This window comes from Neofelis nebulosa, chromosome 4 (assembly GCF_028018385.1).
Source record: "Neofelis nebulosa isolate mNeoNeb1 chromosome 4, mNeoNeb1.pri, whole genome shotgun sequence".
NCBI lineage: Eukaryota > Metazoa > Chordata > Mammalia > Carnivora > Felidae > Neofelis > Neofelis nebulosa.
In genome coordinates, this window is record NC_080785.1 from 168,729,800 (window position 1) to 168,753,314 (window position 23,515).

At 54.5% G+C, this 23,515-nt stretch overlaps 1 protein-coding gene across 3 annotated transcripts in view; it reads right to left on the minus strand.

Moving 5' to 3' along the window:
• The window catches only part of DOT1L (DOT1 like histone lysine methyltransferase), a 63,775-nt gene extending 55,144 nt beyond the window's left edge, over window positions 1-8,631 (minus strand). For 2 of the 3 annotated variants that reach the window (XM_058728433.1, XM_058728432.1), the window contains exon 1: window positions 8,305-8,631. In XM_058728433.1, coding sequence (XP_058584416.1) covers window positions 8,305-8,385 — 81 coding nt within the window. In that variant the 5' untranslated portion in view covers window positions 8,386-8,631. The remainder of the gene's footprint in view (window positions 1-8,304) is intronic. The other variant, XM_058728434.1, reaches the window with a different exon arrangement.
• Between the last annotated feature and the right edge of the window lie 14,884 nt (window positions 8,632-23,515).

Here is a 23,515-nt window from a genome sequence, read left to right on the forward strand (position 1 = left end):
GCAGCTGGGCCCTGCCCTCAGCCCGCCCTCCCCGGGAGGCCCCCCATCCGCCTGAGGGAGACACCGCAGGCCGCCTTTGGACTTGGCAGGAGCGGCACCAAGACCCTCATGGTACACCTGGGGCTCCGGCAGGCCCAGGAAAAGCACGCGGCTCCTGATCCTGAGGCTGTGAGTTCCAGACCCACGGTGAGTGCAGAGGTCACTCAGAGAGAAAATCTTGGGGGCGCTTGGGCGGCTCTGTCGGTTGTGTAAGACTTCGGCCCATCTCATGCTCTCACGGTTCACGAGTTCGAGCCCCGCGTCAGGCTCTGTGCTGACAGCTCAGAGCCTGGAGCCTGCTTCGGATTCTGTGTTTCCTTCTCTCTCTGCCCCTCCCCCGTTCACACTCTGTGTGTGTGTCTCTCTCTGTCTGTCTCTCTCTCTCTCTCAAAAATAAATGTAAACATTAAAAAGTTTTTTTTTAATCTTTAAAAGAAATATAGCATACTTGAAATCTTTCGAACATGTTAATCATTCCATGAACTTCACAGTACCTTTCCCCAGCTAAAGTTCTATATTCCTCAACTCAAAAATAAGAAAAATATGTAACATAACACTCACGTTAAGGAACATATCAAAGTCTGAATCTGTTTAAACATCTTAAAACTCAGTGTGGACAATTTGCTATTTTAATAGTCACCTTAAATTTTATCCAGAAGCTTCCCTTTGACAAGTCCAGCCACTTGAGCAGAGAAGGCCCTGTGACAAAATGAATGCTCATTCCTGACCACTTTATTTTTTTAATATTTTTTATTTTTTTAAATTTTTAACATTTATTCATCTTTGAAAGACAGAGCGTGAGTGGGGGAGGGGCAGAGAGAGAGGGAGACACAGAATCCGAAGCAGGCTCCAGGCTCGAGCTGTCAGCACAGAGCCCGACGCGGGGCTGGAACTCGCGAACCGCGAGCTCATGACCCCGGCTGAAGTCGGAGGCTCAACCGACTGAGCCCCCCAGGTGCCCCCTTGATACTTTAAAACAAAGAGCACCACTTCAGTCTGAGCTCCTGCTTAAGATCACCGGACAAGAGCCAAAGCAATTAACTTGCGGTTTGTCCTCCCGATGACCAAGTCAAGAATCACAAAAGCACTTTTACCAGCTCAGAACAAGAGGAACTCAAAACGAGAGTCCACATCTAGAGACAAGAGCAAAGACAACGGAACACGGCTGGGGTAGGAGAGGATTAGCCAACCCTGGAGATCAGCCAGGAGAGGGTCAGGACGTCAGAGCGGCAGAAGACCCTGGGAGCCCCGTCACCCACCCCCCGGAGGCAGGGGACAGCTACTGGTGAGGCTCCAGGAGGGCAGCAAGGGGCGGGTCTCTGGCTCACGCTTATCGTCAGGCCAAAGTGCACAGTGGGGCAGGGGACCAGGGCAGGCTGCCTCGGGCCTGGGCAAAGACAGCCAATCAGGCCGGCGAGGGCACCCCTGTTCCAACGTGGTCAGCCGTCCGCACTGAACCAAGCACGGAGCCCTCCTGCTGGAAGGCCTGCAGTCAGGAAGGACAGGACCTGGGGGGGGCATGTCTGCGCGGCTCCCTGGTCTGTGAACTGGCGCCTGTGCTGGAAAGCCCCCCTCCTAGTCAGGCCGGTCCTTCTCCTCTGCCCTCAACTGGCTGGGTCTTCAGACACCACATGCCCACACAGAGCGCTGCGCAGGGAAGGCAGCCCCGCGGCTCACAGCCCTGGCGTCTACGCGGCAACGGAGACCGCTGGGGCTCTGGGCCTGCCGTACGTCCGTGGCGGGAGGCGGCGCGGGGAGAGAATCGTCTGTTCTGAAAGACCCACACGGTGACTATGGCCACACGGGGGCACCCGCGTGGGGAGTGCCAGATCTGGAGCCGAGTGAGGGGACAAGCCACTACCCCGCAGGGAAGCACGGCACCCGCCGAGAGCGGCCAACGCACCTCCAGGAGCTGCGCGAAACGTCAAGGCTGCTCGTCACGGCTTTGGAGCTTCGCTAGTTTTAAGGACTAAACTTAATGTGGCCCCCGAAGTAACGTCACGCTGCAAAAGGGGCCAGAATGGGGGCAGCTGATGCTGCTCAGGTAACCTCCCTCCAGGGAGGAGGGTGCTGGGCCAGGCGCTCTCAGGGAAGGCCTCTGCTCTGAGACTCACGGGGAGGGAGGGCGCGGCCCCCCCCCCCACCTCCACCGCACCCCCTTCCCGGCGCCAGCGCTGACCTGTACAGGCCTTGCGACGGACGAGGGTGCTCAGAGGCCAGGGCCGCATCCAAAAGCACCCTGCCCACCACCCCGGCAGCCCCAGCTCCAGGGGGTAAGGGAGTCCCACCGGACACCCTCCCAGCAGTGTGCCAGGCCTGCTGCGTGGCCCTTAGCAAACCATCACGAAGAGCGGCTCCGGTGGACGAGTTAACATTTGAGCCCCTCGAGTCTCCGTGGGAAGAAGAGCCACAGGGGTGCCACGAGGCCTGAGTCCAGCTGGAGGAGAGAAGGGTGAAAAACCCGGAGGGCGTGAGGAGAGCTCGAGCGGTCCCAGGAGCCAAGCACGGCATCAGGGACGCCCACCCTACCGAGCAAGCAGGCCAGAGGGCCGGGCCGGGCCCATCACAGCTTACCCCTGCGCAAACTCGGTCCCATACAGCCCCGCACGCCGTGCTCTGCGGACCCCAATGACCAGGGGGTCCGGAGGAAGGAGCCCCCACAAGGCAGGGGAGTCTAGAGCTATGCCATCCCAGCAGCAGCCGCTGGCCACCTGGTGCCGCAAGATCCCATGACCTGGACCATCCACGTAGGGGAACGTCCCTCGGCCGCGAGCAGGAGCGAGGAGCCCACACCCGCCGCCCCACAGACGGACCCTGAACACACAACGCTAAGGGAGAGAACCAGAAACGAGAGGCCACGCGGGGTGTGAGTCCACCTTTGTGAAACGTCCAGAACAGGCTCATCCATGAACAGGAAGGGGGTTCATGGGTGTCAGGAGCTGGGTGGGGTGGGGTGGGGTGGGGGTGGGGGTGCTCGGGGGGTGGCTGTTGTGGGCGAAGGTTTCCTTTTGGGGTGATGTAATGTTCTGGAATTAGAGGTGGTAACTGTACCACCCTGTGAATGGACTAAAATCCGTGGAATCGTACTTTAGATGGATAGATGGTACAGTGTGTGCATTATATTGCAATAAAGCTGTTACTGATGAACAAAAACCACAAGACCCAGCACTGCCCCTGAACCCCACCCCCCCACCCCCAACTGTCATCCTGGTCCCTCCCCATCCAGCCTGGCGTCCTGTGCCCGCCCCTTCATGGGAGAGCAGATCCACCCACAGTGAGCCACAGGCAGACCAGGGAAACAGAACCCCGTGAACCACTTTAAACATGTCCCCGCAAAACAGCCATCCAGAGCAGCCTGAGCCCTCCGGAGCTCCTGTGGTCCCGCAGGTCACAGCCCCCCACCGCCCCAGCCCCACCACAAAGCCCCAGAAGCCCTGTTCCCCAACTCCTAAAAAGAAGCTTCGGGTTTTTAAATGATAGAAGTATTATCAGAGTGAACATCCACGAACGCTCACCCCCGCTTGCACCTGGAGTGAATTTAATGCTCTCTGCGCACTAGCCCACGCACCCCCGTGACTAACTGAAGGGAATTCAGGCTGAAGCCTCTCCAGAAATGAGGAAACTGAGGCTTAGGGAGACTGCACGATAAAGGCCAGAGCCCCTGACCTCCCGACTCCCGCTAGCAGCACCCCAGGTGCTGTGCACCAGAAGAGGGGCTGGTCCAACGCAGGGGAGAGGGCCTGCGAGGTGCCCAGGGGATGCAGGTAGGGGAGAAGAGAGAATCCGGTCCGGGAGAAGAGCACGGGGCAGAGGAACAGCAAGGGGCGTGCAGGGAACTGAGGGGCGCACCAGAGCCACATGGGGGCTGCAGAGTGGCAGACGCACCCCGGCACCCCCCAAAATGCGGCAGGGCCTCGGCAAACAGAATCAATGCCATGGGCCGGCACTGGCAGGAGACACGCTGTGGAATTGGTAGGGGCAGCTCGAGGGGACAGAGAAGGCAAGGGAGAGGCTTCTGGAAGTACAACCCTGAGAAAAAGGAAGCAGGAACGTTATTCCCACAGCTGGGGAGACGAAGACACAATTGCAGGGGCATCAGGCAGAGGAGGAAGTTTCCCAGGAGAGACGCACGGGGCCCAGGACCCGCTTACTCCCAGCTGCAGACCGTCGGCACCCCGCAGGTCCCGGCATTCAAAAGAGGACCCTGGGGCGCCTGGGTGGCTCAGTCAGTTGAGCACCTGACTCTCGGTTGCAGCTCAGGTCGCGATCCCAGGGTCATGGAATCGAGCCCCACATATCGGGCTCTGTGCTGCACTGAGCCTGTTTAAGATTGTCTCTCTCCCTCTGCCTCTCTCCCCCACTCACTCACTAAAAAAAAGAAAAAACTCCTAAAGAAAAGAGGACCCCAAAACGCTTCGTATCTGGATTGTAGCAATCTCAACGATACGATCGTTCTCCTCACTGGTTGTAAGATGCCACCACTGGGGGAAGCTGGGAATGTCTCTGTTATTTCTTATGGCTTCCAGTGAATCTGCGATTATCTCGAAATTAAAAGCTTAAGAACAGAGGCGCCTGGGGCGCCTGGGTGGCGCAGTCGGTTAAGCGTCCGACTTCAGCCAGGTCACGATCTCGCGGTCCGTGAGTTCGAGCCCCGCATCAGGCTCTGGGCTGATGGCTCGGAGCCTGGAGCCTGTTTCCGATTCTGTGTCTCCCTCTCTCTCTGCCCCTCCCCCGTTCATGCTCTGTCTCTCTCTGTCCCAAAAATAAATAAAAAATGTTGACAAAAAAAAAAAAAAAAAAATTAAGAACAGAGGCGCCTGGGTGGCTTGGTCGGTTGAGTGTCCGACTGTGGCTCAGGTCATGATCTCACAGTTTGAGGGCTCGAGCCCCGTGTTGGGCTCTGTGCGGACAGCTCAGAGCCTGGAGCCCGCTTCGGATCCTGTGTCTCCCTCTCTGCTCCTCCCGTGTTCATGCTCTGTCTCAAAAATAAACATTATTAAATTAAATTAAATTAAATTAAAAATTAAAAAATGAAAGTTTAAGAACAAAAAGGACAGAGCTCCCAGAGGGAGGGTAGAGTGGGCAGGCAGGTCCCCCGAAGCTCTGCCACCGCCTCCCTGGAGAACCCCTGAAGTTCCCAGCTCCCTCTGGCTCCCACCCATCGGGAACAGAGCACCAGCAGGCATTTGGACCTCAGGGACCACATAGGAAATTCAGCCCTTTCCGATTATCCCTCCCCCCCCTTTAAAGTGGCTACTCCACCCACACGAAGTTATCTAAGGGTTAATCTGCCTTCCACCCGAGTGTGGATTAGGCAAAAGGCTCACACCAGCGAGGTCAGTGTCAGAAAATATTTTCTGAGTCACAGGGAAGGATGGCTCACTCTGCCCGCCCACTTCAGCTACTACTCACAGCCCCGCTGAAAGGGCATGACTGCTGGAGGGCATTCGTCAGAGAAGTCGTGGGCTCCCGGGGAGGAAGCTGAAGGCGGGGACAGTCACGCTGGGGCCGCTCCCCCGCCCACAGGCTTAATAAGTCAAGGAGGGGAAGGGCCACTCCACACCCTGCCACCAGGCAACCAAAAATACCACAAACTCCCCTCCGGTGGAGACCTGGTTTTCCCACCAAAAGCAGGGCCACCGTGAGCAGCAGGCAGGTATCCCAGAACTCTGAGTCAGGGAAGGAACAAAACTCAGCCTGCCCCCTCCCACTTGTCAATTTCCCCAAAAACCCTTTCTGAGGCTGGACATTCCCAGTGTGGGTGGCTGTGGCTGTTGACACTTCCTCCTCCAGATGCCCGGCCACCGCCTCCGGGAAGCCACCCACACCTCCCCCCAGGGTGAAACCAGCAGCCCTGCCCTCTAGGACTAAGTCGGACCATCAGTGCACTTCTGTGTGTATGAGTCACCTACCTCCCTGCGTTTGTAGGTTTCTGGAGCAGAACACTGCCCAGTGCCCTCTGCGTCCCCAGCAGGTGCTTGCAGGACGGGTAAATCAGTGAAGAAATAAGCCCCGTCATCTCACACACGCGGTCAGATGAGTAACGTGACCTTCTGGAAAGTTAACTCACCAACCGGTCCATTTTCCTAACATTCATCATCGAGCCGTCACAGAGTAGGAACGCTTGCAAAGGTACCGCCTCCCCCTTCCCACGAGAAAGCACAATCCCTCAGTAGGGGTGCGGAAAGGCCGCAGGCATCACTACAAAGCGGTGACAAGCGAGCTGCTGCGGGCCACTGCAGCTCGCTGAGGATTTCACAGGGCCGTCCTGCCCGCTGGCCCCGGCAGTGGCACAACTATGCCAGGAACGGGCCGGGCCAGGCGGGCAGCACAACCCTGTCCCCTGCCAAACGAGGTCGAGGCCAGTGAGGGAAAGAGGCTCTGCAGTTCAGAACCACCCACCACTGGGAAGCCAGGTCCTGCCAGGCCCAACACAGAAGGGCCTATTTACAGCAGGTACGAATCGCTGTGGCCTTGCTCCGCTCCAAATAAAAGACAGCGGTGGGGACATCGTGACTGTCTCCGGATGAGCTTTCACCATAGTATCAAATGCCTGGAGAGTGGCCCGCAGTGAATTTCCTCACTCTGCCAATACTCAAGAACACCCGTCTGTAAGATGTGCAAGTGTCAAACACAGCAGAGTGCCCCCCCTACTCCCCAATACTTTCCAAGGGGAAAACTCAACTTCAGGTAGAAACCTGCCCCCACACGTTCATAGCAGCTTTATTCGTAACCACCCCCGCCACCAGGAAACATCCCCCGCGTCCCGGCACCCGCCTGCCAAGGAGGAAAGGAAAACACGGAACACGACATGGCAATAAAAAGGCGTGACTTCGGATACCCACAGCAACGTGGATTAAGTCTCAGAAATGCTCGGCTGAGAGAAAGCGGCCAGAATCCACTTATCTAACTTCCTGGAAAAGGCAAAACTGCAGGGATAGAGAGGAGATTAGTGGCGGCCAGGAGGAAAGGGGCGAGTTGGCAGCGAAGGAGCAGCAGAAGGGAAGGCCGAGGGGCGAGGGATCCGTCAAAACCCCCAGAGCTGCGCTGTGCTAAAGAGAGCGGCCGTAGTACGTGGGAGCCACCGCGGGTAAAAACCAGTTCCGTTTCAAAGAACGCGCTGGCCAGCCAACTGGTGCATGCCGAGCGCTGTCACAAGGGCCGAGAGAGGCGGAGGCCCGTGCGACGGTTGGAGTTTTGAAGGTTCTCCCCGCTCGCGCGTCGTCACCTTGGACGTCTCCCCGCCCTGCCCCACTGCTCGGGCCGCCGGCCCGGACGGACGGACGGACACACACACACACACACACACACACACCCCCAGACGGGCGCTGCCAGCCGGAAAAGCCGGAGCCCGGGCTCGACCCCGCCTCCGGCCGCAGGATAAGCAAAAATAGAAAGCTCCGGAGCGCGCGCGGCGGGCTGGCAACCGCGAAACCCTACGACCGCGGAGCACCCGGGGCCGGGAGCCAACACCCGCTCCCGGGCGGTCCCAGCGCTCCGACCCCGCCCCTGGCCGCGACGTTTCCAAAAACTGACACACACGGAGCGCGCGTGAGGGGCGGGGCGCGCGGGCTTCCCCGCCGGGTCCCCCGGAGGCCCTGTCTCCCCGCGAGGCGTTCGCGCCAAAGGGCGCCCCCACGCCGCCCGCCCGGGGGGCCCGCCGCGCCCCCCCCCCCAACGGCACACTGCCCGGCCCGAGCCGCCCCGGGGCCGCGGACACCGCGCCACGCCGCCCACCCCGCGCCCCGGCGCCCCGCGGCCGCCTTGGTAAATTTCCGCTCGGCCTGTCATCTTCCAAGGGTCACTCGGCACCGGGGGACAGCGTGTCTCGTGCCCCAGGTCCGGCCGGCCCACCCACCCGGGACCGGGGAGCCGGGACGTCCCGTTTGCAAGGGTCCGGCCAGCCCACCCACTCGAGAGCAGGAGGGCTAGAAAACCCGGCGCGGAGGGAAGACAGGGCATCCCCGAAACGGAACAGCCGGGCACACTGACAGCGCAAAAAATAAACTACCCCAAACAGAAGGAAACCCCGGTGTCAGCGCACACACCGCGGCACGGCCGGCTCGCCCGCCGGCCCGGACCCCCCATCCCCACCCCGCCGCGGGCACCGGCAACGGCAGCCCCGCGCCCCGCCGCCCGGCCCCGCAAACGGCCACGGACCCGCAGGGGGGTCCGCGGGACCCCGGCGGCACCGTCGGCGGGCGGGCGCGGCGCGCCGCGGGGACCCGGGGCCGGGGGGCTGGGGGACGCGGGGGCAGTACTCACGTAGACCGGCAGCGGCCACGGGTAGACGGCGGGCTCGGCCCCTACGGGCGACTTGAGCCTCAGCTCCAGCTTCTCCCCCATGTCGGCGCGCGCGGCCGCCGCACCATGCTAGTCGGGCGGTTGGGGGAGGGGCGCGGCGCCGCCGGCGGGGGCGGGGCGGCGGGCGGAGGAGGGCGGGAGGGCGGGAGGCTGAGGGGAGGGGGGGGGGCCCGGCCTGGGCCTCGGCCGCCGCCGCCGCCGCCGCCGCCGCCGCGCTCCCCGTCCGGCCCCCGGCTCCTCTTTGTGGTCACAGGCCCGGGGCCTCCAGCGCCGCCGCCATCTTGGGCCGGCGTGAAGCGAGCACAATGAGCCGGGGGCCGGGCCGAACCATTCGCCGCGCGCGCGCGGGGGGGGCCCGGCGCGAGGAGGCGGCGCGCGCCCGCTGCCCCGCCCGCCGCGCCGCGCGCGGCCCCCCCGCAGCCCCGCCCCGTGGGCTCGCCCGCACGCACGCACGCACGCACGTCCTCGGCTGCCCTCGGCTACCCACGCCAGCCCGACGCGGGGACCCGGGGAGACCCCGCGCGTGTGGGATGACAGGTTCGAGCCCCGCCCCTGAAGGAATGGGGCCCGCCCCCCGCGCCGGCAGTAGAGCCGTAATTCCTGGTTAAGTAGGAGGGTCGGCCTCCAGGCCGCCGCCGCCGCCGCCGCTCGCCGCTCGGAGTACCCGACTCGCCCAGCAAGAATGCAGCTTGTTGAGTACCCGCTGGGCGCGGGGCCTGGGCACTCGTTAGTGACCAGGGGGAAATGCCCTGCCCGCAGGGAGCTGCGCTTTCCGAGAGGATCACCCAAGAGCGTGCCTGATCTCCTGCGTCCACTGCATTACTCCACATGCGGCCAGGAGCTACTTTTCAAATCGGTGGACTTTAGGTAAAGGACGTGGTTACCCGCCATGGCGTGGGTGGGCCCCGTCCAATCAGGTGAAGGTCTTTAAGAGGAAATAAGTAAGCTTCCCCACAAGGAGGGACGTCTGTCTGCAGTAGTCTTCAGACTCCAGTTGCAACATCAGCCCTCCCTGAGGTTCCAGCCTGGGGGGCCCACCCTGGAGATTTCTGACTTGCCAGCCCCACCTCCGAGTCCCATCGCCCAATTCCCTAAAAGTTCGTATGGATCTATAACGTGTACATACACTGAGCATATGCACACCTACGCATTTATGTGTGTACGTATATACATGTAGTATATGTGTAAGTAAGTCTATTTACAGGTGCGTGTGTGCGCGTATATGTATTATATATGCATACGCACGAGCATACTATATGCACGTGTATGTTAGCTGTGTATACCTATATATGCGTGTGTGTATATATTGTATTATGCACCTGCTGTACATGTTTAGATGCATGTGTATATACATGTATTGTAAAAACGTGCATATGTGCATTGCATATTGTATATGTACAGAGTACATCTACACACCTGTATTTCCCTATATGTGTGCGTAAATATACACACACAGACATTCTCTGCTTGGCTGGAGAGCCCTCACTAACACAGACACTTGTGATAACTGAGCACCTGGCATGTGCTGGCAAAGGAGCCAACCGCCTCTGCCTTTTCGCTACGTCCCTTAAGTGTCACAGCCCCCCAGGAGGGCGGGTGATGGTGTCTGCTCTTCCCAGGTGAGGCGCCTGACGTCAGGGAGGTGCAGTGACCTGCCCAGTGTCACACAGGTGGAAAGATGGAGCTCTGGCAGGAGCGCGGCACGGCAGTGCCCACACCCCCGGAGGGGCTTCTCAGGGGCGATGTGGAGGGAGAGAGGCAGGGTCCGAAAGACAAGCTGTTGGGAGCTCTAGACCAAGGCCAACTCACCGAGGGCATTAGAAGTCTGGACAGTGGTTAGCCCTGGGCGGGGCGGGGGGGGGGGGATGGCCAGAGGAGTTACACAGGGACATTCACCTGTGAAAAAGTAGCCATCATGCGCTTTTTATATGTCTATCAATAAACTTTTTTATTTTTTAATGTTTTTTTTTGTTTTTTTGTTTTTTTTTTTATTGAGAGAGAGAGACTGAGCACCAGCGGGGGAGGGGCCGAGAGAGAGGGGGAGACACAGAATCCGAAGCAGGCTCCAGGCTCTGAGCTGTTAGCACAGAGCCCGACGAGGGGCTCGAACATACGAACCATGAGATCATGACCTGAGCCGAAGTCAGACGCTCAACCGACTGAGCCACCCAGGCGCCCCAATAAAAAGCTTTTTAAAAACAGATTCTCCTGGTTGCTATGTTAGCACACTGGAAGATTGGGGTGGGGGGGTGCAAAAGAAGAACGAATAAGAGGAGTGAGGAGGCCAGAGGGTCACCCAGGCGACAGGAAAGTTGGGCTCAGACAGGGACAAACCTCCCATGGATCACGCAGCCAGCCTGGACTCCAGCGTCATGAGCTGAGGACACCTGCCAGCCCTGGAGATAAGGGTTAGGGTCCCCAGCCTGAGAAGCCCAAAGCCCAGATGCACCCCTTGTCCTCCCAAGGAGGGCCAGTCACCCTGGGCTCCAGGGCCCTCAGGCTATTTTCAGCCTCCATCCCAGAGGGCACGTCTCAGGAAACACCCTCCCTCCCTTTCTGCCTCCCACTCCCTCCATCCTCTCCTTTCTGCCCAGAGACCCCCAGGGACCTCTCACACCCTGTCCAGCAGCCAACCAGGGAGTGCCTACTCACAGCTGCTTCCGTCCACCCCTCCCCTGCCCACCCCCCACTGGCTGAGGGATGTCAAGGCAAGCCCTAAAGGAGTGTGACCTTGGCCCAGGGCCATCAGCAAGTGCTGTTCCCTGGCTTGGAATCTTCCTAAGACTCCTGCCTCTGCCGTCAGTCTTGTTCTCTGCTCGCTTCCTCCAGAACGTTCCTGGGCTCCGCAGCCAAAGTGGGGTCCCAGACTATGCTTTATACCTGCCTTACGCCCACAGAGTTCCAATCCCGCCCCCCCTTCCCTGCGGGGTGACTTTGGGTGAGTCTCTGAACCTCTGCGGGTCTCCTCATTTGAGCAGCCGATGCCAGCAGTCCGTGCCTCGGGGTGTTTGAGAGGGTTGAGTCAGTTACCATAGAAAATGCTAGAACAGTGCCTGGCACACGATTTGCCATCAGCACTGCTGTCGGTACTGTGACAGTGGTTTGTAGGGTGACCCACTATCCCGTTTGCCCAGTCTTGGCTCCGGAAACCCGGGGGACCCCTCTGTTCTGGGCAAACAGGGATGGTTCGTCATTCCATCTAGGACTTACCTTCCACTCCCACGCAGCCGGAAGGGAAAACTTCCCCCCACTTCCCCTCCTTGCCCGTAACCCTTCATTCATCTACTCGTCTCTTTGCTCATCTACTTTATTCACCGAGTGTTTCTTAAGCATCTACCACGTGGTGGCGCCTCTTCCAGGCGCTGGGAACAGAGCAGCCACGACGGGACAGCGGATGGAAATCCCTGTCCTCATAGAGCTTACGTTCCAGAAAGGATGGCAAACGATAAGTTGCTAAGATGTAATTTATGATACGGGAACGACGTCTCAGAGACCACTCAAGTAAAAGGACAGGGAGAGGGGGGCGGCTTCAAACGCAGGCCCGCGCCGGCCGCCTCAACACCACCGTTCTGCCCCTGGAGGGATCCCGCCCCCAGGGGACACTGGGCCAGGTCTGGGGACATCTGTGGTTGTCACGACTGGGAGTGACGCTGCTCAGCCCCCCACAGTGTCCAGGTCACCCCTACAGAGAACGACCCAGGCCCAACATCAGCAGCGCCGAGGGGCAGAGACCCTGCTCCAACATTACTCTGGCCCATTGGTTCCCCCAGAGTCCTGCAAGGGCGGGGACTCTATCCTAGCCACTGGTACACCCTCAGAGGTGACCTGGAGTGAGGCAGCCAGGCAGGGTTGACCCAAGCCTCGGGGATGAAATGATAAGTGTGTGTGCCCATCCACCTGGCACTCAGAGCTGGGGAGGTGGCACCCCCACACGTGATGGCCTCTTTCACCCACCTTGTGCAGCTAGCCCTTTCCAGAGTCACCTCTTCTGGCCGCTGGCCTGGTCTCTGTGCTGGGTTGAGTTCCCTGGAGTCGAGGCAGGTCGATGATTTCAGAAGTGCAGAGAAGAGTGGTGGGGGGGGGGGGCGGTGGAGACAGGAAGAGCCGGTGCCTCTGACACCAGCTGCCACAGTGGGAGCCCCACCACCACAGAGACTGTGAGGTGCGCAAACACGTCCCTTGGGATTAGCGTCCCCGGGGGGGCGAAGGGGATGTCATCGGTGGAAGGGGGGCTGTGAGTTCCCCAGCACTTCCGGCCTGCCACAGTCCTGGACAGTCCTCACGCACGAGGTGCAGATTCTGGCTGCTGGAGTCTCGACACCGAGGTCATGTCCAACAGAAAAGGTCAGGGCAGCAGCAGGGGCAAATCCGGTCCCCAAGTGACCTGACTCATCCTGTCCTATGGTTCTAAATTCTCCCAGAGCCTTCAGACTTCCACCCACGATTTTAGTCTTGAGCTCTAGAGTAAACCACCGGCAGACGACCCACACCTTCTCAGGGGGCTGGTGGGCAACTCCTGTCATTGATTGTAAGATGCACCCAGATCTCAAAATTGTGAACACGGAAGGAGACTGGGACATGTTCAAATCAAAGACATACATTATTACCTTTGTTAAATACACGCTTAATTTTAGAAGAGCTAAGATTGACAAAAAAGTTGGAAAGTTGGTACAGGATATTCCTATGCCCTGGCATCCTGTCCCCCCCACCCCACCCCCATTTTCACATGCTACATTAGTAACATGTACTTGTAGCAGCCAAGGAACCCATATCAACACATTATTACTAACTAAAGCCCAATTTTTATTTGAATTTCCTTAGTTTTTCCCTAACATCTTTTTCTGCCCCAGTGTCCTCTGGGCTGTGAAGGTTTTGGTACCTCGAAAGTTTTCAGGAGGACTAGTCAGGCATTTTGTCCCTCAATTTGTTTGTTTTTCTGATGTTTGCTGTCCTTCTTTCTTTTTTTTTTTTAAGTTTACCTGTTTTTGAGAGACTGAGAGAGAGAGTGAGCAGGGGAGGGGCAGAGAGAGAGAGAGAGAGAGAGGGAGGGAGAGAGGGAACCCCAAGCAGGCTCTGCGCGGACTCAGAGCTTGAACCCAGGAACCGTGAGATCATGACCTGAGCAGAAATCAAGAGTCTGACATTTAACCGACTGAGCCGCCCAGGTGCCCCATTTTTCTTCTAGTTGGTGTGGGGTTATGGGGTTTGGGGGAGGAAGACCCAAACAGAGATAGAAGGCTATTCTCATCAGATGACATCTCAGCGGGTAGATACCTATGACCCAGATGTTGACATTGGCCGCCTGGCTACTATTATCTTTTAAATTATGGTGGACGTTCCCCTCCCCTAAGGAAGCAAAACTAAAAAGGCTGACAATGTCTAGTGTTGGTAAGAACGGGAAGCCACCGGAACACCTTTCCTGCTGATCCCAGCTGGAGTGATCACATTGGAAAGCTGTCGGCCAGATCCACTGGAGCTGACTGCACACACCCCACGTCTCTGGGATCCCCCCTCAGTGCATGCCCAAGAGAAATGTGTCTGAGTCCACACTAAAAGACGTGTGCTGGGGCGCCTGGGTGGCTCAGGTGTTGAACATCTGACTTCGATCACGTCATGATCTCATGGTTTGTGAACTCAAGCTCGACTTCAGGTGAGCCCCACTTCTCTCTCTCTCTCTCTCTCTCTCTCTCTCTGCCCATCCTGGGATTCTCTCTCTCTCTCTCTCTCTCTCTCTCTCTCTCTCTCCCCATCACTCACTTGCACCCCTGTCTCTAAAATAATAATAATAAAATAATAATAATGATAAGAAAAGACGTGCACTGAAATGTTCACAAGGACTTTATTTACAATAGTCAATCACTGGAAATGATTTTTTGAAAGTTTTTTTCATCTCATTTATTTGAGAAAGAGAGAGAGAGTGAGTGGGGGGGAGGGGCAGAGGGAAAGAAAGAATCTCAAGCAGACGTGGGGTTCCATCCTAAGACCCTGGGATCATGACCTGAGCCAAAATCAAGAGTGGGACGCTCGGGGCGCCTGGGTGGCGCAGTCGGTTAAGCGTCCGACTTCAGCCAGGTCACGATCTCGCGGTCCGTGAGTTCGAGCCCCGCGTCGGGCTCTGGGCCGATGGCTCGGAGCTTGGAGCCTGTTTCCGATTCTGTGTCTCCCTCTCTCTCTGCCCCTCCCCCGTTCATGCTCTGTCTCTCTCTGTCCCAAAAATAAATAAAAAATGTTGAAAAAAAAAATATTTTAAAAAAAATAAAAAATAAAAAAATAAAAAGAGTGGGACGCTCAACCGACTGAGCCACCCAGGCGCCCCTTGGAAATGATGTAGATGTCCTTCCAGAAGAGAGTGGGTGGAGAAAGTGTGGTGGTACGCAGGGAAAGGGATGCCACACGGCGCCGAAGAGGCAAGAAGTGACACACGCCAGCGTGGGCGGGCCACCGACGCGGTGGCCAGGTAAAGGCAGTGAAACAGCATGAGAGGGACTTACCTTTTTTCTTCTTCTTCTTTGAGCAGTTAGTTCATTTGCTTGGCTGGTGTTTTGTTCATCATCAAGTTTTAACTTTTAGTTCCAGTGTAGCTTCCACACAGTGTTACACGAGGTTCAGGTGTGCAACGTAGCGATTCAACAATTCTCTGCGCTTCTCCCCGTTCGTCGGAAGGGTGCACTGCCCCTATTTCATCCACCTCCCATCCCCGAAAGGGACGGACTTCTTTTTTTTTTTTTTTAATTTTTTTTTCAACGTTTTTTATTTATTTTTGGGACAGAGAGAGACAGAGCATGAACGGGGGAGGGGCAGAGAGAGAGGGAGACACAGAATCGGAAACAGGCTCCAGGCTCCGAGCCATCAGCCCAGAGCCCGACGCGGGGCTCGAACTCACGGACCGCGAGATCGTGACCTGGCTGAAGTCGGACGCTTAACCGACTGCGCCACCCAGGCGCCCCAGGGACGGACTTCTTAACTCCGTTTATGCGAAGGTCAAAACCAGGAAAATGAACGAACGGTGTTGGAAGTCAGGTACAGGTTGTCTCTAGGGGTTGGGGTGTTGACTAAGAAGGGGCTGGCTGTGTTCCAGCTTGTGGTCCAGGTGCTGGTGACTTGGAGATGGAAGTGGGGGGGTGGGTGGGATTCATCAAGCTAGAGTCACTTGAGAGTAGCGAGTGCACTTCTGTTTTGTACGTACGTCACCCCTCATATGAAAAGAAGAAAGAATAGGGGCGCCTGGGTGGCTCAGTCGGTTGAGCGTCCGACTTCGGCTCAGGTCATGATCTCGCGGTTTGTGGGTTCGAGCCCCGTGTCGGGCTCTGTGCTGGCGGCTCAGAGCCTGGAGCCTGCTTCGGATTCTGCGTCTCCCTCTCTCTCTGCCCCTCCCCCGCTCATGTTCTGTCTCTCTCTCTCTCTCTCTCTCTCTCTGTGTGTGTCAAAAATAAATAAACATTAAAAATTTTAAAAATAAATAAATAAATAAATAAATAAAAGAAGAAAGACGAGAATAAATGAAACCAGGTCTGGGGTGGTGGGAATGTAAAATGCAGCTGCTTCTATGGAAAACAGTTTTAGAGGTCCTCAAAAAATTAAACATAGAGTTACTGTATGATCCAGTAATTTCGTTCCCAGGTATATACTCAAAAATATTGAAAACAGGGACTCAAACAGACACTTGTACACCCATGTTCACAGCAGCGTGATTCACAATAGCCAAAAGGTAGGAACACCCGGAGCGTCCATTGATGGACGAGTGAACACGGTGTGTCCATCCACATGCTGAAGTAGGATCCAGTCTCAGGAAGGAAGAATGTCCTCCCACCTGCCACCACGTGGATGGACCCGGAGGACAGTGTGTGCGGTGACAGAAGCCAGACACAGAAGGACACATCCCGCGTGACCCCACTCACAGGGGGTCCCTAGAGGAATCCCGTCCACCGAGTCAGAGAGTGGATGGTGGGAGCCAGGTTGGGGGGGGGGGAGTCCGTGCTTCATGGGGACACAGTCTCAGTCTGGGGAGATGGAAACTTCTGGAGATGGATGGTGGGGGCGGCTGCACGACAGTGTGAGCACGCCTGATGCCACTGAGCTGTGCACTTGGAAACGTTACAATGGTGACCACATTTACAGGGGTGAGCGATTCATAATGTATATAATTTTCAAATCACTATTTTGTACACCTGAAACTAACATATAGTGTATGTTAACTGTGCTTCAATAAAAAAAAAATTAAATGGTTAATATGGTAAATGTTAAGTGTATTTTATCACAATTATTTATTTATTTATTTATTTTCCTAAATGGCTGTTTTATTTTTGAGGGGGTGGGCAGAGAGAGAATCCCAAGCCGGGTCCGTGCTGTCAGCACAGAGCCTGATGCGGGGCTTGAACTCACAAACTGTGAGATCGTGACCTGAGCCAAAGTCAGCCACTCAACCGCCTGAGCCACCCAGGAGCCCCATCACGATTTTTTAAAAAGCGGTAGCAAATATAATCATAACAGCCAGATTTTGAGACCAGGGTAGGCTTCTGCCCCAGAAATACAGAACCCTCTGGGAGTCTGCATTCCTTTTGTGTCATTTGCTTGCTCCTAGGGTCAATGAGATCACTCTTGGCAAGACGGGATGCATCTGTGTTGCAGGGAACAAGGATTACAAAGCTGTATGCCAAGTTAAAGGTCATCCAGCAGATGAAACTATGGAAAGACGTCCTCACGGAGAAAGATTTACACGATGTGTGATGTGAAGAAAGCAAGGTGCGGGTTAGCGAGCTGAGCAAGTTCATGTTTGTATTTAAATACATACATATATACATACATAAACACGCTTGCATATAAGCAGGCTCTTTCTGGCTCACAAGAAACACGTCGCAGGGGTTGCAACTGGAAAGGGACAAGTAGACTGTTGGAGTCTCCCGACGATGGGCCTACGCACGTGCACACCCTTGGCCATGTGACTTTGCAGGGTCTCCCGGTAGAGCTGTCAAAACATACATCCCGGCTCTGTGAACTCTAGGCCTAACGACGTGTATCAGTCATCCACTGCTGCGTAACAAGCCGCTACGAAACACAGTGGCTGTGAACAACCATCATGTAGTTTGCTCCTTGCTCTGTAAGGTTAGCACATCGGACTGAGCCCAGCTGGACAGCTCTCCTGGTGGTCTTGCCTGGGTCTTTTTACACACACGTGGTCATTCAGTGGGTCAGCGGTAGGCTGTTTGGTCTAAAGGGCTTTAGGTGGGCTGGCTCATCTCTATTTTCTGGCCTCATCCTCCAGTAGGCGAGCTCACGGTAAGAGGACAAGAACGGAAGCGTCCAGACCTCTAGAAGATATTTTGGGAGGGGCTTTAAGGGCCCATACTTTCTCCTCTAAGGAGAGTTGGCTTAGGACAGGGTCTAATCCAGTCCACCCCTTATTTTTGTAAATAAAGTTTTATTGGAAACAAACACACGCATTCACTTACACATCATCCAAGACTGCTTTTCCACCACCACTGGACGGTTGAGCTGTTAGAGCCAAAGTATCGACTCCCTGGTCCTTTGCGGAAAGTGCGCCAGCCCCTGACACAAGACATAACACGTGCCTTTTGGAAACAGCTGCCTAATCATGCCTGCCATGCTTGCAGGGGGCTGGGGCCAAGCACCCCTGGACCCCCAAATGTAACAGAAAGCTCCCCAACGTTCTCCTGCTGGACTCGGCCCCAGGGACTGTGGTTTGCTGACCCCCTGCTTAAGATTACAGGAGCTCAGGGATGCCTGGGTGGCTCAGCCAGTTGAGAGTCCGACTTCGGCTCAGGTCATGATCCCACAGTTCATGGGTTCGAGCCTGGCGTCGGGCTCTGTGCTGACAGCTCAGAGCCTGGAGCCTGCTTCATGTTCTGTGTCTCCCTCTCTCTCTGCCCCTCCCCTGCTCGCGCTCTCTCTCTCTCTCTCTCTCTCTCTCTCTCAAAAATAAACATTAAGGGGCGCCTGGGTGGCGCAGTCGGTTAAGCGTCCGACTTCAGCCAGGTCACGATCTCGCGGTCCGTGAGTTCGAGCCCCGCGTCGGGCTCTGGGCTGGTGGCTCAGAGCCTGGAGCCTGTTTCCGATTCTGTGTCTCCCTCTCTCTCTGCCCCTCCCCCGTTCATGCTCTGTCTCTCTCTGTCCCAAAAATAAATTAAAAAAAAAAAACGTTGAAAAAAAAAATAAACATTAAAACATTTAAGGGTTTTTTTTTCATGCTAAAGACCAGCATGCACAGAATAACATCTGATTGTCAGGTGCTTTGGAAAATCTCAGTGAATTCACCAACTTTCCCCCAGCGGGGAAATCATGGAGCTGCTGGCTCCTGGGGCTCCCTTTATTTTTTTTTTTATTTTTTATTTTTATTATTTTTATTTTTTTTCAATGTTTTTTATTTATTTTTTGGGACAGAGAGAGACAGAGCATGAACGGGGGAGGGGCAGAGAGAGAGGGAGACACAGAATCGGAAACAGGCTCCAGGCTCCGAGCCATCAGCCCAGAGCCCGACGCGGGGCTCGAACTCACGGACCGCGAGATCGTGACCTGGCTGAAGTCGGACGCTTAACCGACTGCGCCACCCAGGCGCCCCCTGGGGCTCCCTTTAAAGTCTCAGAAATGACAGCAGTAACTGCAGAGAAGTGAAGAACGGTAGGTTCCTTCTGTTCCAGGATCCAGGCCACCGTCATCTCTGAAGCCCAGGGTTTCTGAGTTCCCTGCAATGGGAACTCTACCATTTCCAGTTATTGAGCACCAACTGTATGCCCGGGCTAAGCCAAGCACTTTACACACAGTCTCTCTTGACCCTGCAAGGATCCCAGGAGGGATAGTCTTTTCGTGTCAGTTTCCTGTGGCTGCTGTAGCAAAGGACCACAAATTGAAACACACGAATTTACTATTATATGTACATTGTATCTGGAGAACCCTGACTAACACACTGGGCTAAAATCAAGGTGTCAGCAGGACCTCACTCCCTTCTGGAGGGTCTAGGGAAGGATTCATTTCCTTGCCTTTTCCAGCTTCTAGAAGCTGCCTGCATTCCTTGGCTTGTGGTCCTTCCTCCATCGTCAGACCCAGCAGCATCTCAGGCCGCTACCTCCCTGACCATCTTCCACTTTGAAGGAGCCTTATGCTGACCTTGGGTCCTCCTGGATAATCCAGGATAAACTCCTCATCTTAAGGTTGGCTAATTCACATCTGCAGTTCTATCTACAACCTTAATTCTCTTCTGTGTAACCTATTCACGTGTTCCTGTAATTAAGATGTGGACATCTTGGAGGAAGGGACATTTATCTACCTGCCATACGTTATAAACATTCCATTTTGCAGGTGAAAAAAGTCACCAAGGCTTAGATGGGGTTAGTGACTTACCTGAGTCACGAGCAGCTAGTCAGTGGCCAGGCTGGGTTGATCTAACTGCAGAGCCTGTGAACCAGTGCTGTGACACGCAGGACTCCAAGTGCCTGTGGGCAGAGGGAGGGCAATGGGGGGCTGAATATAGGGTTTAGAAAAGCGGGGACCCAGTCTCTCAATAAGTGAAGTAGGCAGAACTATTGGAGGGCTCACCACGCCCCCCGCAGTAAACTCGCTGTGGTCTGAGGTTGCACCTCTTCCGTCCCCTCCGTCCCGGCCACTACAGCTGCCCCCCACAAACTTTGACGGGATCTGGATGCTGATCTTTTTCTGGGCAGCTCAGAACTATCCGTGGTACTGAAACACCCCCCACTCCTTACCCCCCACCACTTGCCTGTCTTGGCCAAGTGTTTGGGTCTCTAGCGTTCTAACTCCTGCTTTGTCTCACTAACTACACCCCAGGACTCCTTTTTTTCTTTTCCAGGTCCTTCCTTGGCATCGAGTTGGGGAGAGGTGGGACGTCAGCCTTGAAATCTAGGGCGGCCCAAGAGCTTAGAGCTTTCCTGGAATCTCTAAATACTTTCACATTTGGAGAGTCCCAATGGTTGTGCACTAAGTAGATTCATGATGGAAGAGTGCCCTCCCTTTAATGACACGTCTCTTAGTCACTCCTGGACAACCTCAAGGGTCCCCACGTTCTGGCTTCAAGTTAGACCAGCTGGTTCGAGCGTGCTGATGAAAAACAAGGAGAAACAAACAAAAACAAAACTCTCTTCTGTTATTTTGACCGCATGGCAGAGCCTCCAGAAGCCATCTGGTCAAGCACATAGGTTTCTTGGAGTCTGTTGTTGTTGTTGTTGTTGTTGTTGTTGTTGTTGTTGTTCTTAATTGCAGCAAAATACACATGCCATAAAACTTATCATTTTAAAAAACTGTTAAATTTTTTATTTATTTTGAGAGTGTGTGCTCAAGAGTGGGGAAGGGGCAGAGAGAGAGAATCCCAAGCAGACCCTGTGCTATCAGGGCAGAGCTGTACTCGGGGCTCAATCCCACAACCGTGAGGTCGTGACCTGAGCCAAAATCAAGAGTCAGGTGCTCAACCGACTGAGCCGCCCAGGCGCCCCTAAAATTTACCAACTTAACCAGTTTTAAGTGTACATTTTAGTGGCATTAAGTACACTCGCAGTGTTGCGCAACCATCACCACCATTGATCTCCAAAACCCTTCATCTTCCCAAATGGAAATTTCTCTCCCCATTAAACACTTAACTCCCCCCTGCACTCCCCCACCCTTTGGTCCCATCACCTACTTCCTGCCTCCATGACTTTCCCAATTTTATGTCACTTTTATGTTCCAGGATCCCATCCAGGGTACCGCATAATATTTAGTAGACATATCTTCTTGAGCTCCTCTTGGCTGAGGCGGTTTCTCAGATTTTGCTTTCGATGACCTTGACAATTTTGAGGAGTGCTGATCAGGCATGTTACAGAATGTCTCTCAACTGGGGCTTGTCTGGAGCTATGGGTTTTAGGGAAGGAGGTCACAGAGTTGAAGGATCATCCCACATCAAGAGTCCAGCTATCAACAAGACTTATCACTCTTGATGTTAATCTTTGAGGTATGTTGTCAGGTGTCTGCACTGTAAATTTACTCTCCCCTCCCCCCTTTCCATCCTGTACTCTTTGGAAGGACGCTGTTATGCATAGCCCACGCTTTGGAATTTGGAAGTTACGCTCCCTCTCCTTGAAGATGGAGTGTTGATGTGAATTGTTTCGAATTCTTCTGTCTGGGAGGGCTATTTTCCACTTATTTCTTTAATCATTTATTTACATCAATACGGAGTCATAGATATTCATGTCGTGTTTGGGGTTTAATCCAATATTGCTTTATTTCATTGCAAAAATTGTTTTAGCTTTAGGGACTCTTTCAGTGGGTTCCTGTGTCCCGTTGACATACCCTTCTGTGATTACAAGATGCTCCAGGCTCATACTGTGTATTTCCTCAGTCTAGAACCAGCCATCTCTCCACGGAGCCCTGGTTCCTTTTGTTGGAGAATGGTGTTAGAAACCCAGGTCTGGGTGCTGGGCATCGTGGATTTTTGTGTTACACATGATGGGACAGAGATATATGATGTGAGTCTGCACAAGTGGCTTCTGTTAAGCACATCAGAGTGTGGGACAATGTTGTTCTCTAAAGTCATAGTCTGTCAGAGTTTTTGCTATTTTCAGTCTTGGTGGAAATACAACCTCTTCCTCTTGTCTGAAGGGTCTGAGCCCTCCAGGTCACTTCGACCCAGAGAAGTACTCTGGATTTCCAAACCAGGTGCAGAGCGTCTAGGCTGTCTAGACACAACATTTCACACAACAGTTTCCAAGGAAACGGGACCTTGCGTCGGTATCTTAGCCCAAGCTTCACGCCAGCCTCTTTACTCGTAAGTCTGCTGAGCTTTGAGCCCATCAGACTCCACTCCATGTAAATATCACCTAAACTCTGCTTTTCCCGTAAATCTTATCATCTGTTTCCTTTTTTTCCTTTTCTGGTGAGACACTCCATTCCTCCTCTGTTATGTGGTCTCCTGCCGTAGCAAGTTAAAAAACCAAACTTTCTGGGACCACAGTTGTGTCCCTGGAGGTCTTTAGATGAGTTTTAACAAGTGAAGGGGACGGTGGTGGGGAAAAGGCTATTTCTGAAACACAGAGAAAGAAGCTGGGATTAGCTTTTGCTAATGTCGGATGAGCCACCCATAGCTCCGGGCCACAGCCCTAGCCTGAGCACAATGGGGTCGGTAAGTTTGTTCATTGTTCAAACGTCCAGTGGATGCTGCGATAATCAAAAAAAGGAGAGAGAAACGAGACATATTTCCACATCCTCTTTATGGGAGGAAAGAAGGGAAGGGTCCTGCGCAAGAGTGGGGTTGCAACATGGGTGGGAGCAGGCAGGGCCAGGATTGACCACCCAGAGACTTAGTCCCCATCATACAAGGATAAAAGTCCTCACGAGCTTCTTCTCCCTTCTATGGGTTCCCCCTCTCCTCCCTATGAACCGTCCGCAGTGGAGAGTCCCTGGAATTAGGATTGCCAGATGTAGCAATTAAATATACAGGATTCCAAGTTAGAGTTGATTTCAGACAAACAATGGACAATTTTTGTTATGTAAATATGTCCCGAATATTCAATGGGTCACGCTTACACTAAACAAAATTCACTGTTTACCTGAAATTCAAATTTAATGGGCAGTCCTGTATCCTAGGTGGCATTCTTACCCAGAAATCCAAACACCTGCCAAACACACACCAGCCTGTTGGGGGGAAAGGGCCCGAGTCACTTCCTGAGTAGCCATATTTATTATCACGTGACCAAGTCATGTGATCATACTTCCTTAACGGGGATTGGCTCCCTAGCCAAAGCAACCAGCCATAGGTTGGGGAAGCAGCCTATCAGGTGGGCAGGCGTTCTAGCCAATAGAGGTTTAGACAGTGACTTAGTGGCCCAATCGCAGCTTCGGTCTGTGAGAATATTGCAGGTGGATGTCCTAGGTTGAATGTGAGTTCAAATCCTGTCTCCGGCAGTTGTCTGTTTTGGAGGAGAGTCATCAGCCTCTGATTTTGATATGAACCCCATATGGGCATATCTAAGCGAGGTGCTATAGATGAAGCTTACAGTAAATGCTCCATAATTATGCCCATTATTATATTATCATAACTACCAATGCCAATATAATTAACACTTTTGCTCTCCCTTCTCCCCATGACATTAGGCCAGCAGGGAATAAATATCATTACCCCACTTTACAGCTGAGGAAACCAAGGACAGGGATCCGCTGTCTGGCTGAGTTC